At 37.8% G+C, this 16808-nt stretch overlaps 1 protein-coding gene across 17 annotated transcripts in view; it reads right to left on the bottom strand.

Moving 5' to 3' along the window:
- The window catches only part of obscnb (obscurin, cytoskeletal calmodulin and titin-interacting RhoGEF b), a 54010-nt gene that overhangs the window by 18893 nt on the left and 18309 nt on the right, over positions 1 to 16808 (bottom strand). For 2 of the 17 annotated variants that reach the window (XM_084102273.1, XM_084102275.1), the window contains 10 exons: positions 16492 to 16758; positions 16115 to 16381; positions 15698 to 15967; positions 15328 to 15597; positions 14954 to 15220; positions 13618 to 13884; positions 13222 to 13488; positions 12647 to 12913; positions 12083 to 12349; positions 5760 to 6029 (listed from right to left, as the gene is read on the bottom strand). In XM_084102273.1, the coding sequence (XP_083958399.1) occupies positions 5760 to 6029; positions 12083 to 12349; positions 12647 to 12913; positions 13222 to 13488; positions 13618 to 13884; positions 14954 to 15220; positions 15328 to 15597; positions 15698 to 15967; positions 16115 to 16381; positions 16492 to 16758 (2679 nt within the window). Of the gene's footprint in view, positions 1 to 1194; positions 1462 to 3393; positions 3667 to 3910; positions 4178 to 4413; positions 4672 to 5030; positions 5310 to 5759; positions 6030 to 6573; positions 6844 to 7341; positions 7609 to 7717; positions 7985 to 8239; positions 8507 to 8772; positions 9040 to 9384; positions 9652 to 12082; positions 12350 to 12646; positions 12914 to 13221; positions 13489 to 13617; positions 13885 to 14953; positions 15221 to 15327; positions 15598 to 15697; positions 15968 to 16114; positions 16382 to 16491; positions 16759 to 16808 lie in introns of all 17 variants that reach the window. The other 15 variants (XM_084102272.1, XM_084102281.1, XM_084102282.1 and 12 more) reach the window with 15 other exon arrangements.

Genomic DNA, 16808 nt, shown 5'->3' with positions numbered 1-16808 from the left:
ATGGATTAGTTAAAAAGAAAGAAAGAAAGAAAGATGGATTAGAAAGAAAGATAGATTAGTTAGAAAGAAAGAAAGAAAGAAAAAAAGATGGATTAGTTAGTTAGAAAGAAAGAAAGAAAGAAAGAAAGAAAGAAAGAAAGATGGATTAGTTAGTTAGAAAGAAAGAAAGAAAGAAAGAAAGAAAGAGAGAAAGAAAGAAAGATTAGTTAGAAAGAAAGATAGATTAGTTAGAAAGAGAAAGAAAGAAAGGATTAGTTAGAAAGAAAGAAAAGAAAGAAAGATGGATTAGTTAGAAAGAAAGAGAAAGAAAGAAAGAAAGATGGATTAGTTAGAAAGAAAGATAGATTAGTTAGAAAGAAAGAAAGAAAAAGAAAGAAAGAAAGAAAGAAAGATGGATTAGTTAGAAAGAAAGATGGAATAGTTATTAAGGATAGATATATAGATAGATAAAGTTTGAAATAGATAGATAGATAGATAGATTAGTAAGAGAGAAAGAAAGAACGATTGATTCGTTATAAAAAAAAGATAGAAAGATGGAAATGCCATCTTTTGCCGGCTTCAAATGTCCAGGCTAATGTCCAGCCCTTAGCTCTGTGTCCAGGCTACAGAGCTAAGAGGTGGGTTTTGATTGGTCCGTCCGTGTTCATTCAGGGTTTTGATTGGATATTGAATCTACTGGAGATAGAACCTTATAATCCCAACTCGGTTTATGTTTTGTGAGATGGAACCTTTTTATTTTATTAATAACTAGTAATTTTTACAAAAATAACACCACACAGGCATTAATAAACACCTAATGGATCAGATTATGTCAAAAACTCAATTTCGACCAAAAGTGGAGATAGAACCTTATAATTCTAAGCTCACGATATGTCAAACGTACTTAAATACAAAAGACATTGCAAAAATAAAACTAAATTCTGGAAGAAAAAAAACCCTCTGAAAGATGTATTTTTTAAAAGCTTTTTAAAAAGTCGTATTAGATATTGAAATTGGTATGGAGAATTATATTTCACTGGTTTTGACTACTGACAGTTTGGTATCGTGGTCATGTGAAACCGTCAACATAAAATTGCTAAAGACTTGTCCCTGTAAAACCCTTTTTAGTAAGCCCTTATACTGAGTCTTTGTGATGATCCAAACTTTTGAGTTATGAATGACACGCAGATTCTCCCTGTCTGCAGGTGTGCTCACCTTGCACCCTGAGATGTGCCACAACAGAGGTTCCTTCAGCCTCACAGGAGTACATCCCCCCATCCTGGGGCTCCACACAGCTAATGTACAACCTTGCAACAGTCCAGTCCTGTTCCACTATTACCCTGCGACCGTCTGCTTGCACAGGTATGCCGTTTCGCTTCCATATGGCCTTGACTGGCCGGGAATACTGACAGATGAACTCTACAGGCTGGTTCTCTGCTACATGTTGGTCCTCCATTGCACTGACCACCTCCACATTGGGATCTATAGAGGGTTGGTGGTGGGGATAAGTAATTTTCTCAAAACCCCAGTGCACTTTGGAGTAGAGTTCTTCACCTCAATCCTCTTTGAGGTATTGGGTGGTATTTAATCTAATTTGCAACTGAAATACAAGTCTCAGCAACCTTTGCAACTTCATCATCTAAGTCGCTGCTGTAGCTTTTTATTTTTTTAGCCTTTCACATTTTATTACTAAGTCAGATAGTAAGTACGGTAAGTGTATCATCTTTTGCTTCTCTACTCCAAACTGACCAAGGACATGGTCAATTACAACCAACAGATGCCTAGTTGCAGTGTCAAGTTAAACTAAGGCCAAATTCTAGAAAAAGTACATGCAGCACAAAAACAGAAGCATAGTTAAGATTGATGAGTACAATGGTCTTATTGAGAGTCTATGTAAGACCATTTTTCTTTTAAAGTTTACATATTAATTTAGTAGAATTAATTACATATATAAAAATACTGTGATTAAAATTAATGCAGCGTTTTTGCTAGTCTGCAGTCAATGCAGGCCTATATGCTACACCAGTGAAATGCTTCTCATCAAACCACACATACTGAGAGTAGGCAATACTCAAGCATTCATAGCTGATTTAGACCAACAATAATATATATATATATTTAAAAAAATCTCAGACAGAATACAAGTCTACCTCAGGCAGATCAATAAACTGAATTATAAAATCTATTGCTGTGGATGTTAAAATGGATTGCTGGGATAGTGCTAGGCTTAATGTATGTATGTCAAATTATATGCAAATAAAACAAACAATATGAATAATGTTATGTCTTTGAATTTGAATAATTTAGATTATTCATTTGGGGAAATATTAAAATGATTAATTGTGATTAACTATCACGTAATTTATATATTTTACAATTTTAATGTAACGACAGTCCTAATATGAATGAAAAAAGTTAGATCTTAGCCACACTATACTTTCTTTTATAAAAAATAAATAAATAAACAAACTATCATCACGGCTCGACAGTAAGGACTGCCTGATGCCCAGCGGGCCAGTTTATCATTTGCACATGTTTTTAAGTCAAATGAATTGTAACCTTATTTATAAGAATACAAGGTTACATAGGTCTAAAACAATGAAAACAACAACTTTTTGTGACAGGATCAAGTGAAAATTTTGGCTGGACAAGTAAAAATCTGAACCACTGGCCTGACCGTGCCAGAAGAAATAATCCTTAGCGTTGAGCCTTGGTCCATATACAAATCCAAAATCATTGTACTAATTTATTAATTTATTTATTAGTATGCCGATTTAGTAAGTAATTAGCAAGCCAAGATATTGCAGCCAAATCTACTGTTTTAGGTTAGAAATACATGGCACATTAACTACATGCATCCATGAATTTCCATTAAAAATACATATTTTTGTTTTCAACCTATTTTACTGTATACTTTTGCCTAATAGTAAAGTGTCTTTGGCAGCTAACAAAAATATTCCATTCTAGGCATGGGTAACCCAAAAAGAGATTAAAGTAAATAAAAATCTTGTTCTATCAGGATTGCATTATTGAGCATGACACTGAACCGAAGGATTCTCCAGTGTAGTCTGTGCAAAAATACTTTGGATAAAGAGTAGTATTATTATTAAGTAATTTTCAGTAATATGAGTCTACAGCATATATCAAAGAACACAACAGTAATCAACTACTTAAAGGACAGATTGTGACAAAATTCTAGATCTATGGTCCGACTGTAACTGTTAGAAAAATTAAGAAATGTACCCCCCCCCCACACCAAAAAAAAAGGCAACCCAAATGCTTCAAAGAATGAGTAACTGACTTTTAGATTTAGGAAATTCATGGACACAATATTAGTCCAGTGCTATTAATTTAATTTTAAGCCTTTAAATCGCTCTGCCAAGTGCTACTAGGCCCCTTCACCCCATTTGGTACCTTTCACTAACAGTTTGGCGGAGGATGACAGGCCACCTGTTTTGAACAGGACTGTACCCGAATCATTGGGAGAAAGGTTCCTTAGGGTGAGAGTGTGGACATGGTCTTCACCCACACTTATTTCACTGAAGGTACTGTTCTCCAAACGAGTGCCATCTAGCCACCACTGAACTCTGCCTTTGGCACGGCGAGAGAGCTGGGTGGAGAAAATGGCCTGTTCGCCCACAAACACATCTGTATTCTTTATACCCGACACTATGAGGACCTCAACCTCTGCAGAGACCAGACACAGAAACCCTTAGATCACCAGTGTCTACGCATACATTGAGTATACTCCATAAACATAATGCAAACTTTATAAAGACATAAGGGCATATTCAAAAAGCTACAGATTTTAAATAACCTCCAACATGTATGAGATAATTCTGTCTATAATCTACATAGAACCTAGTTTCATCTATAAATTTACTAAAACTAAAATGCATTACGCAATTGACTTAAGAGTGTTATTTGATACCTTGCACTGTGACTGATGCTGTGGTCAACTGGTCTCCAGCATCACAAGTGTAGTAGCCATTGTCCTCTGGTTCCAGATCATGGACATGGAGCTCCAGCACACATCCTTCCTGTTTCATCTCAAATTTCTTACTGGGTTGGAGCACCACTCCACCCTTTCTCCACTCTACACTTTTGACTAGTTTAGAAAGTTCACAGCGCAATGTGATACTATCTCCCTCTATTGCATTCTGGTTCTCTAACTCCTTCTGGAAGTATGCAGGTTGACCTGATGATGGATGAGAAAAGAAGTTGAAAGAATGTAAATGTCAGATTTTAAAAAGGCTGCCGATATCTGTGAAGGTATCAAAATCTTCTTTGCTCCACAAGAGAGCCAGTTACAAAGAGAAAGGAAACTAGAACATAAGTTGGTTCTTCTTGGAATCTGTTTGTGTTCACTTTCATAGTCAACAGGCATGTTGATAAATTAAAAAAATTAAGTCACAGGCCTACAAACCCGTTTACCTTTTACAGTAAGGGTGGCGCAGCTTTCTGCATCTTTGGTTTTGCATGTATACACCCCTGCATCTCCTTCCTCCACCCTAAGGATGCGGAGCTGATGGACGGCTCTATCCTTGTAGAGCAGATACCTGATCCCTGCCTTTATCATCTCCTGATCTTTGTACCAGGTGACAGAGGCCTCAGGGTCGGAAGTCATGCAGGACAGTGTGACTGTTTGACCCTCTTTGGCAGTCAAGTCCAGAGGCTTCTCTAAGAATACGACTATGGACAGGAGAAACCCAAACCCAAGTGCTGTCACATCATATTGTCTACCTGAAGACTCTGAAACTTAGACACTGGAAGCCATTGAACAGATACAGTGATACACTAAAAAATCTTTACTGAGTGAAAAACAATTATGGATAGGAATTAGATGTCTAAATAATAAAAAGGGAATAATGAACCAAAAATGGATGAAAACTACACAATTTTGGAGTGTAGATGTAGAATGGCCAAAGCAGATGGAAAAGCAGCTAGAAGCCTTTTGTTATGATAGCGCAAAATGAATGCAGCTGCTACCTAATGACAGACAGATGATTGCTTACCACCAATGAACAGTGTTAGCCATAAGGGTCTTTTACCTTTGGGTTTCTCCTGCACCATCAAGTAGGCAACACTCTTCTCAGGGCCAACCACAAAGGCTACATCACCTGAATCATCGGGTGTGACCATTTTCAGCACTAGGCTGTGTTCCCTTCCTTGGGTGCTGATTTGATTTAAGTCATTGTTTTGAAGGTGGTTGGAGCCGAGCCACCACTCAACATTCGTAACCCCTGTTTGGGACACCTCACACTTGAAGATAGCATCCTCGCCCGTTATCACAGTCACATCCTTTAATTCTCGTGTGATTTTAACACATTCTGGGAAGGAACGTGGTGAAAGGGACTATTGAGGATCTTCCAAAAAGTCAAATGAGGTAAATTTCCCACCACTGACTTGTACTTATGGCCTGGTTTCACAGATAGGGCTTAGATTAAGCATGGATTAGGCTTTAGATCATTTAGGACATTGAAGTAGCTTTTATAAACGTGCCTTAGAAAAAAACATTACTATTGTGCAAAAACAATGGCATTGACATATTTTAGATATGCCAGTGCAAGCTGCGTTCAGTTAAAACAGCTCAGATATGCATTGTAGTCTAGGACTTGGCTTAAGCCTTGTCTGTGAAACCAGGGGTATATCTTTTATTTATTTATCTTTTAGTACTTTTATCTACTAGAAGTGAATGAGAATGTGAGAGGATGTATTAATCCTCCAAACAGTGTAGTTTATTATTATAAACTTAGCATCATGCTATCCTCATTAGTTACCTTTGACAGTTAATGTGGCTTTGCTTCGTTTGTCTCCTGCTTCGCATATGTACTCGCCACCATCTTCCACTGATAGCTTAAGGATCTCCAAGGTTTGGATTGTGCCATCCCTCTTTATGGAATATTTCTTTCCATCAGATAGGAACTGAGTGCCCTTCTTCCAGGTCACATTGGCATCAGGGATTGAAGTTTCACAGCATAATGAGGCACTGCCTCCCTCTGTGACTTCCTGGCTTGTCAACTCCTTCGAAAATGATAGCACGGGGATTTCTGCCGGGAAACAGTGATACATAGAACACATTCTAAGACATGTGCCAACACCATAAACCTGAAGATTAAGAGGTGTTAACAAATTTCCTTTCCAATTTCTCTGCCAGGGACAAAACTAAGCCTAACTTTGGAATGTTTTTTTGCAGCATTTCTGTTATAGATCAAATTAATCATTAACGATTGAATAGTCAACCTTCTAAATGCAATATCCAAAACTCAACATACTAACAAGCAATGGTCAAGATAAGACATATTTGACAATTGAAGACAAAACAGCATAAAAAGTTGCACAAAACAGCATAAAAAGTACATGCATAAAAATTGATTTTCTTTTTTTTTTTTGCAATATGATGCATTAAAGCATGCATCAAACAAAGATAAATGCAAGATATATTAGATATATGTGGAATGTATTGAATATATATATATGGATAAAGGATGATCAGACACACTAAACACGTGCACAACAGTGCATGTGTTTGAAACCCACTGTGATCATTCAAAGAGTGAAAATAAATGCATCTAAAAAGTTCTTCAGTTTTACCTCTGACTGTAAGACAAGCAAAAGAAGTGTGGGCACCCACATGGAAGGACACCGTGCCAGAGTCTTTCTCTGTGACACTTCTTAGTGTGAGTGTGTGCCTTTTGCCTTCCATTCGGATTTCATTCATCTCATTGTTCTGTAGTGGGACGTCTTGAAGTGTCCACTGAACAATGAGTGCATTATCATGAGAGACAAGGCATTCGAAATGAACGTCCTCGCCTTCATTGACAATGCAGCTCTTCAAGCCAGTTAAGATTGTGATTTCAGGTTCTGAAAGCAAATTCAGGTTTCATTTGGCAAAGAAAGCAACTTCAAGACAAATTTATTCTAAATGTAAAAATATCAGGAGTAGTCAACAGGCCAAAAAATAGATGAATAAACTTTCTCTGTATCGATTTAACAACCAAAACAAGCTAAGTTTTTTAAACAAAATTCACAAGGTTTTGATAAAGATAGCTATCCTTTATATAAAAAAGGTTAAATTGCAAAGGGAAAAGTGTATAACGTTATGTTAATCACAAAAAACTCCTGTACGTAAATAAACTAGCAAAAGTAAGTGGGAATGCATTGGAGAAAGGTTAAATTTAAAGTGCAAAACCACATGCACAGAGTAGGTGCTTAAAGTGATCTGGGAACGGTGGCAAGCATATCATAAGAGAGGATGGATGGTGTAGTATTGAGGATGGTATGGAGTAGATGTGTGATCATCAAAATAGAATGATAAGGTAAAGTTAGGAGAGATGAGGACTTTTATCAGGTGATTCCTACCCTTCACGGTGAGTTTGGCAGATGTCCGATCATGTTCTGTCTCACACGAGTATTCTCCAGAGTCTCCTTCCTGCAGCTTGTAAATAATAAGCTCAGCAACAGCTCCATCTTGCTTCAGCTGACATTTGTTGCTTGCTTCTATTACACTCTTGTCTTTCCTCCAGATGACTTTGGCTTCAGGTTTCGCAAGTTCGCATCGAAACACTGCATTTTCCCCAGTCTCAGTATCCAAATCTTTCAGTGATGATTTGAAAAGAACTGGCAGTGCTGCAAAAGGCGAGTAAACAAGTGTTTCAAGGTCATCAGAAGAAATGGCTTCAAATTCAAACCGGATTATGATAACTTTTATTAGACCGAGGGTTCACTCCAAGCCTACCCTTGACTTCCAAATATGCAGTGCTTTGGCGATCTCCGGTATCACAAATATAGTCACCAGAGTCCTCAGGTTCAAGGTCATGTATGACAAGTTGTGCATGGTGACCATCTTGCTTGAATTCATATTTAGCACAGGGGCATAGACCAATTTCACCCCTTCGCCACTCAACTGGAATGTCTGCTTTGGAGAGTTCACACTGGAAGCGGATGCTCTCTCCCTCAACAGCTGTCTGGTTCTTCAGTGCTTGTGTGAAGATGGCTGGAAGTGCTGCCAATTCAAAGAGTGGCATATTATGCAAGAGATTTAATTCCATATGTAGAGTTATTTTCCAGACAAGTAAGACCAAGACAACACAAAGGCCTTAAAGTACAGGTTACAATTAAGTTTCTTTCCTTAGCTTTATCTTCATAACAAACTGTGGAATCATTCACACTTCATGAACACAGGATGAGAGTGATAAGGCATTTCAAAGATGGATTAGAATGATGGAAAAATTCATGGAGCAGTGGGGTCTTCTCCTACCGTTAACCTTGACATTGGCAGTTGTAACGCTGTCCCCACAATCACAAGCGTAGTCACCAGTATCTTCAGGTTTGACATCAGTGATTTTCAGCTCAACAGTAGAGCCAACTTGTTTGATGAGGTACTTTCCTCCAGAGTGGATCACCTGAGTTCCTTTCCTCCAAACCACAGGAACTGCAGGTTTGGAGAGCTCACATTGGAAGATGATGCTCTCTCCTTCAACAGCTGTCTGGTTCTTCATCTCTATTGTGAAGATGGCTGGAAGAGCTGACAATTCAAAGAGTATGAGATGCCAGATATTTAGTTCCAGACATACAGATGATGTAAATATAAATATTTTCCAGAGAGGATCATGACAACACAAATGCAACGTTCCAAACAATGCTTAAAATTAAATCCATTTCTTTTTTGACCTTAACTTGATAAATGGTGGAATCATTCATACTTCATAACCAAGGAATGAATGTGACCATGCATTTCAAAGATGTATTAGAACGTTGTAAATATTCTTGAAGCATATGGTCTTCTCATACCGTTAACCTTGATGTTGGCAGTTGTCAAGCTATCTCCGCAATCACAAACATAGTCTCCAGAATCTTCAGGTTTGACATCAGTGATCTTCAGCTCAACAGTAGAGCCAACTTGTTTGATGAGATACTTTCCTCCAGAGTGGATCACCTGTGTTCCTTTCCTCCAAATCACAGGGACTCCAGGTTTTGAGAGTTTACAGTGCAAAGTAACACTGTCCTTCTCTTGAATCTCTTGATTCTGTAGCTCATCTTTGAAGACCACTGGTAATGCTGAAGAAGTCAGGCAAAGTAGTTGAACCAGGAACATGATCTTGTGAGATTAATTTACACTTTCCATCAAAAAAATCCTTTCACTGATAGATGCAAAACTTTCTTCTGCAATTGCTTAACTTATATTTTTACCACCTTGTAAGATTTTTGATGAAAACAGCCACCATTATGTAAATGGGAAAACTATAAACTAGACAAACAACTTATTACACCAGACAAGCCAATACACAGTACTTTACCCTACCCTACCATAAATCAAGACATTATTGAATGACAGCTATGTAGATCAGAAAACAGGAAGCTTCTTCATTGTTGAAGAGGGTTCAAATAAAAGCTCAGTCCTACCATTGACTTTGATGTTAGCGGTGGTGATGCTGTCTCCGCAATCACAAGCATAGTTTCCAGCATCTTCAGGTTTAACATCAATGATCTTCAACTCAACAGTAGCCCCAACTTGTTTGATGAGGTACTTCCCTCCTGAATTGATCACCTGTGTTCCTTTCCTCCAAATCACGGGAACTCCAGTTTTTGAGAGTTTACAGTGCAAAGTAACACTGCCATCTTCATCACACGCTTGGTTTAACAGTTCTTGTGTAAACTGAACTGGGTGAGCTGTTGAGGTAAGCACTTATTGAGTATTTCTGAATTTACAGCTGAAGTCATTTTTACACTATTCTATAATTAAACAAAATCTGTACAGGCAAATGCTTTCTAAATATTACACCTAATTCAGGAAAGTTGAACACACCATCAAATCAATTATGGATATAAGTTGAATAAGAATGCCATCTAGTCTTCACTGTCAACACAAAAACAGTTTAAAAAAAGTGATCATTTAAAAAATGTAAGACTATCTAAAGGGAAACATGGTCATTTAAATCAATCTAGATGTGATCTTTCAAAAATAATAAATAAAACATCCACATCAAGACTGGTGACAGGATGTGTTGTCAAGTAGTCAAGAATCTTAATGTCTGCATCAGTTTACATCTATAAACAGTATGGCAGATCCATTTTAAGATGATGGATAACTTTTTTGATTATTTCGAACTGCTAAAAATGGCACTGTGTTAAATATAGAGACACAAAACGGCACTGTGTTAAATATAGAGACACAAAACAGACCAAAAAAAAGATTTTAAATAAAAAATGCTGAAAGAACAGCCTGCAAAGGTAAAGAATAATGCTTAGACAAATAGCAGAGTGAATGGCTCCTGAAAAATCCCACAGGCTGCAGTTGGAGGATGCAATTAAAAACAAGTTCACAAAAAACGACGAACACCTCCAAACACATTTAAGTTATAATGCCACCAACAGTCTAGACTTGAAATAATGAAATAATCTTATGCAATTAATTCTGAAAAATCAAAGCAAGAGGACACAATTTATGTTTTATATCCATGATATTCAATGTTGTGGAAGTGACCATCACATTTGGTAATGTAAAGCATCAGTGCTGCTGTTCCCAAACTAGCTACTTTCACTAAACCAAGGACACTAACAAAGATAAATATCATGTAATACAAGTTAGTAATTTCTTCCTTACAACCGTCATCCACTCTCGCCCTCTTCACCTCTGACATCAGCAAGTACAATGTGGGAAACACTCTAAATAGAGTAAATCATCTAAATATTCACCAAGTATGACACTAAAAAGAGCAGTGGTGCAGATAAAGCTGAAGGAGAAAAAAGCACATTTGGCTACTAATTTTCAAGTGAAAGTATATAAAAGAGAGAAAGTATATAAAAGAGAGAAAAAAGCCAACAATATCATGTTAGCAACATGTGCTTCATGTTTCCTTATCTAAATAGTGACTTATTTAAAACATAAAACAGGAGCAGCTACTTCGCTCAAGATTGTTCTGTAGCAAAATGTAGGAGCAATAGTTCCAGAAATTGTAAAAAGGAAAAAGTCTCAGTCGCTAACAATATCCAAAAGGAGCAATAATGCACAGGCAAGAAGTTTAAATGTAGAAAAGTAATGATTATCATCAAGAATTAAGACACACCACAACAAAAGATTCAAATAAAAATGCGGTCATAATGCAAAAGCAAATGCGTGGCCACATGCCGCTCCAATCACAAGAATGCATCACTGAACATTTTGACTGGGATTCACATTTTCATTTGCACATATAGGTGCTGCACGACAGACAAGAAATGCGCAGTTTCATATCACTGAGCTCTGCCTGTTTCTCTCTCTTCTGTTTATGGAGGTTTGTTTCAGGGGCAGCGGTAGAACTGAGGAACTTTAGAGCTGTGGCAAAAGATACATTCATGTAAATTGGAGACTTTGGCTAAAACCATAAAGATCTTACAGCACAAATAGCAACGCCCATGTCAGACAATAATGGCAAATACAGAACAGGCAGACGTCTTGGAATACAACTTATTTTACCATAGCATTCATGCATGTTGACTAAATGAAAGCCCCCAAAAACCAGACAGTTTAGCATGTCCAAACAAGAAGGATTCAAGCTGCTGACCAAGAAAACAAAGCAAAGACAGAATTGTGACTCAAGTCAGACTAGAGCTGAAGCCTTAAATCTATATATCTGTTTCACAAATGAACTGCACTAAACTGAAGAGAAAACAAACTAGGCAAAACAGACAGACCGCAAAGAAAAAAAGTTTGAGGCAATACCAAAACAGATGTCTGTCAGACTATGGCATAACTGCACAGCAGGTGGAGCCACAGCAGGATACAACAAATGATCTAAAAGTTATATTTAATAATTTACAGAATTATTCTGTTCCCCATCAACAACATTTCCAGTTATGGTTTTCTGATTTCGCATGTCATCTGCAAGAGCGTAATTTTGCTCTACACGATGAACAACTACATTTTTTGGGCATTTCAAATCTACTGTAGGATATCAGTGAAAACCTAACATAACAAATGCAATATTAATATTCACCAACACCAAACAAACAATAATATTCAAATGTGTAACACTGTTTTTTGAAAAAAGTTGGTTGTCAGAATAGTGCAGCTAGGAAAGAATGGTTAAAAACTACCAGAAAGAATAAGAAAGATTCATACCCTTGATCTTCATATTGGCTGTGGTTGTCTTATCACCACACACACATGTGTAGTCTCCTTCATCTTCACATTTGAGATCAGTGATCTTCAGCTCCACCTTTGAGGCAGTCTGCCTGATGATGTACTTTCCTCCAGACTGGATAACATGGCTTCCCTTTTTCCACTGCACAGAGATGCCAGGTTTGGAAAGCTCGCAGGACAGAGTAGCACTGCCTCCTTCATCACACTCTAGGTTCTGTAGCTCATGTGTGAAGACCACTGGTAATGCTAAGGAACCATGAAGAAATGTTGGAACCATATTACACAAACAACTCAAGACAATATTAAAGAACTGGACTGAAGAGAAGTCTTTCCAATCTTAACAATTAATATGTATTCCAGTTGTGAGCCCTACCAATTGAGCAAAACAAAATTTTACCATTAGTATAAGAGAAACTCCTGATCAAAAATAACTTCACGGACTGTGTTTAAGTAATTCCATAAACAATCACTATTCAAAAAAGAAATGCATAAAATATAAAACGGGTGTCATGATGGTGTTTACATTCAGTACATCATTCCTACCATTGACGGTAATGGTAGATGAGGTCTTGTCAAACCCACAATCACAACTAAAGACTCCAGCATCTTCAGGTTTGATATCAGTGATCTTCAGCTCGAAAGTAGACCCAACTTGCTTGATGTGGTATTTCTCTCCAGAATGGATCACCTGTGTTCCTTTCCTCCAGACCACAGGCACTCCTTGTTTGGAAAGCTCACATTGAAGAGTAACACTGTCCATTTCTTGACACTCCTGGTTTTGTAGTTCTCGTTTGAAGATCAGGGGTAAAGCTAAGAAGCAATTGGTGTTGTAACAGTTTGTTAGTATAGTGCACTCTGGACAAAATTTAAAAGCACAACATGAAAAACCATTCACAAACCTCCCAAAGACAACTGGAGACAAGATAAGACAGAACATCTTACAAAACAAGATTGGCAATTTTTTGTATTAGTAAAGTTATCTTAAAAAAATCTCTCTATAAAAGTTCCCTTCAGGCAACTAACCAGTAAAGGTAAAAATAAAAAATATTTGTACTCAGGAAAGAGTGAACATGGAAAAAGCAGACATTCACATATATAAGACTGAATGAACTTCATACCCTTGATCTTAATGTTTGCCGTAGTCTTTTTGTCCCCACACAAACATGTGTATTGTCCAGCATCTTCAGGTTTGAGGTCAGCAATCTTCAACTCAAATGTAGCTGCATCTTGCTTGATGAGGTACTTTTCCCCAGAATGGAGTACCTGTGTTCCTTTCTTCCAAACAACTGGAACTCCAGATTTTGAGAGTTCACAGTGAAGAGTAACACTGTCTCCTTCTTCACACTCTTGGCTTTGTAGCTCACGTTTGAAGATCACCGGTAATGCTGAAGTGTAATTGTGTGATAAATCAAAGATGTACAATAATTATTACCCTACATAATGATCAAGTTAGTTGACAACATATGCGTTGACATTTCAGTGTATTGCTTGCAATGAATAAGCTTTATCCATACCACTGACAACAACACTTGCTGTTGTTTTTTCGTTTCCACATTCACATGAATATTCTCCACTGTCCTCAGTCACTACATCTGAAATCTGTAGCTCAAACATGGTGTCCCTCTGCGTTATCTGATATCTTCCTCCATGTTTCAAATTTTCAGTTCCCTTCTTCCATTGCACTTGGCAGCCAGGTTTTGAGAGCTCGCAGGAAAGTAAAACTTTCCCGGCTTCGGTAACCTGCTGGTTCTTCATCTGCCCCTTGAACTTGGCAGGCACCACTGGAGAACGAACAAGCATCATATAATTAAAATTCTTCATAGTTTTAACGTCCAAAAGACAGGATGGAGGATCATTGGGATGAAATGATGAAGGCATGACAAGGAAGTTATGATAAGCCGATGTTCGGTGTTATTTTGTATCAAGATGGGATTAGGCTATTAATGTACATCTTTACATCATTCTTGGTGGTCAAAATTGTCTATAATCACAGAAATATACAAACAAAAAAATTATTCCAATACATCCATTGTACCAGGACTACATGAATAAAAATATGATATACTATGTATACAAAGACTGAACCTCACAAACCAACACAAAACACATGCTGATGTGCCATTTCTAAAATTTGACAATTCGACAGAGAGCTTGATAGACATCAACTGGAAATCTCAATGGGTTCTTCATAAAATCTTAAAATAAATAAGACTAATGGTACATTACCATACATGTGCACATGCCTTGACACAATGGCCACACCGGGCACAAAGTACAAATATATTCTATCACATCAATTGTTGTAATAAGAAGCACAAGTAACAACAATTCCAGCACATATAAAAAAACTATTTAACCAAAATTTCATTAAACTTACTTGCTAGAAATCTAAATGACATGTAGAGTACAAACATAATTGTGTAATATAAAAGTATAATATAAAAGTGGCAGTACTCTAAACTAAGGTGATCTTCTGCAGACAACAATGTATGAGACCATCAGCAAAATACCTGGCAGTAACACCCCCACACAGAAACCCAAAAGTTAAATGCAAAAATGCAGAAAGTAAACTGTACAACACATATGCTGTCTTAAACTGTACTTACCAGAAATATTTTCAAAGATTTACCTTACTTAGGTAAAGCTTGCCTTCCTACATTCCCTCTGACTTTCGTGTTCATATTCAACGAAAACTTGACTGTCAGAGGAGTTATTTAATAAAGAATTGATAAAAGCAATCTAAACTGTAAGCATCTGGAATCTGTCCATCTAAAAAAATAAGATTCTCAGCCTTCAAGGCATTATTTTCAAGCTAAGCTAATACATTGCAATAAACACCAAGGTTCTTACCTTTCACTGTCAATTTGGCTGTACTCTTTGTAGAGCCAATGTCACAGGTGTATACCTCGCTGTCACTCTTCTCCAGATCCTTCATGTTGAGGATGAGGACGGTTCCCTTCTGCGTCAGCTCATACCTTCCTCCAGCCTTGATCTCCTTTGTTCCTTTCAGCCAGGTGACTTTAGAGGCGGGATGGGCGGTTTCACATTCAAAGGAGACAGCACTATTCTCTTCTGCAGTGGCATCCTTTAGATCACAAATGAATTTGTTGGCCAGTTCTACAGAGGGAATGAAACACTAAGGTAAATATACTTCTCCTTTTTAGGAGTATGGGATTTCCCCCGTTGTATATTTAAAAAAAACACATTAGGTTTAAAATCCTTACCTTTGATCTCTAGTTTAGCCTTGGAGGTTGGACCACCGGTGACCTCGCAGCTATATTCTCCAGAGTCTTTGTCAGTGACGTTGTGGATAGTCAGTTTTATGAGCGTCTGTTCCTGACTGATTTCATATTTTTGGCTCTTTCTGATAGACTTGCCATCCTTGGACCACTTCACTTCCAGGCCACATTGAGAAAGCTCACAGGAGAATACGGCATCTTCACCAATTTTGGCACTAACACCCTGAAGCTCTTTAGATATGGTAGGAACTTCACCTACCCCCCCAAAATAAGATACGCCTTGATTAAGCAAAACCGGATTTGTGTTAAAACTTGATTCAAATTCATTGCTCTTGTTTTTATTGCACTTACTCACCCTCAATAGAAAGTGTTGCCTTTGAGCTCAAATCTTTGAGAGTGAAGACCACCTCACCAGAATCAGAAGCTGAGACTGATTTAATTGTTAAGGTATACTTGCGCCCTTTGCTGCTTATCTGGAAACGGCCTCCATCAGTGACAGGTTGGCCTTTTAAGCTCCAGGAGCACTTCTCTGAGCTTTCCCGGGACAAGATACACTCAAATGTGCAGTTTTCACCTGCTTTGGCCTCTATCGACTTAAGACGCTTGGTGATCCCGATGTGGATATCTGGGGTCAACAACAAAGGCATTATTGGAAAAACACCAAAAACTTCATCTTCATCTGTTTTCATAGAAACATACATGTAAAAAACAAAATAAATGACACTACAGTGTCACTATAGCACAACAGTATTACCATAGTTTGTTGACATACCTCTAACAGTGACCTTGGACTTGGACAGGTCCGTGCCAAGATTGCAGCTGTAGTCCCCAGCGTCAGCTTGCATGACGTCGTGGATAGTCAGTCCCAAGGACTTACCATCATGGTGGAGCTCGTATTTTTGGCCTGCAGACAAGACTGTACCATCTTTGCACCACACAGGGGCCACTCTGGGCTTTGAGGCTTCACACTTAAGGGTCACTGTACCCTTCTCCTCTGCAACTACATCATCTAGCAACTTCAGGAATACAGCTTTCTTTTCTGAATGCCAATAAATAAAAAAGTGCATCAAACCAAAATCTGTTAAAAAATGTCTTCTTCTTTCACATTCAGCTTTTCTGTTTTATTTAGACATTGTCATATGACCTCACCTTTGACCTTCAGGCATACTGTTTCTTTTACATCCCTTATGCTGAATGACACCTTCCCACCATCCTCAGGTGCTAGGTTCTTGAGAGAGAGTGTATGGGTCTTATCCACATGGGTGATGGCATTGACTTCATTGTTGAACAGCAACTTGTCATTGAGCGTCCATTGGACTTCTTCATCAGCATAGTTAACCTCACAGGTGAACACAGCATCACCATCTTCATCCACCTCAACATCTGTCAGATGTTTGGTGATCTGGATTTTACGCACTATATCAAGAAGAAAAAAACAGTTTTATCAGTGGAACCAACAACACCTA

The sequence above is a fragment of the Abramis brama genome (genome assembly GCF_963993115.1).
Source record: "Abramis brama genome assembly, chromosome: 24".
Classification (NCBI taxonomy): Eukaryota; Metazoa; Chordata; class Actinopteri; order Cypriniformes; family Leuciscidae; genus Abramis; species Abramis brama.
The sequence above is the reverse complement of the archived record's forward strand: the minus strand, read 5'-3'. Positions and strand labels throughout refer to the sequence as shown.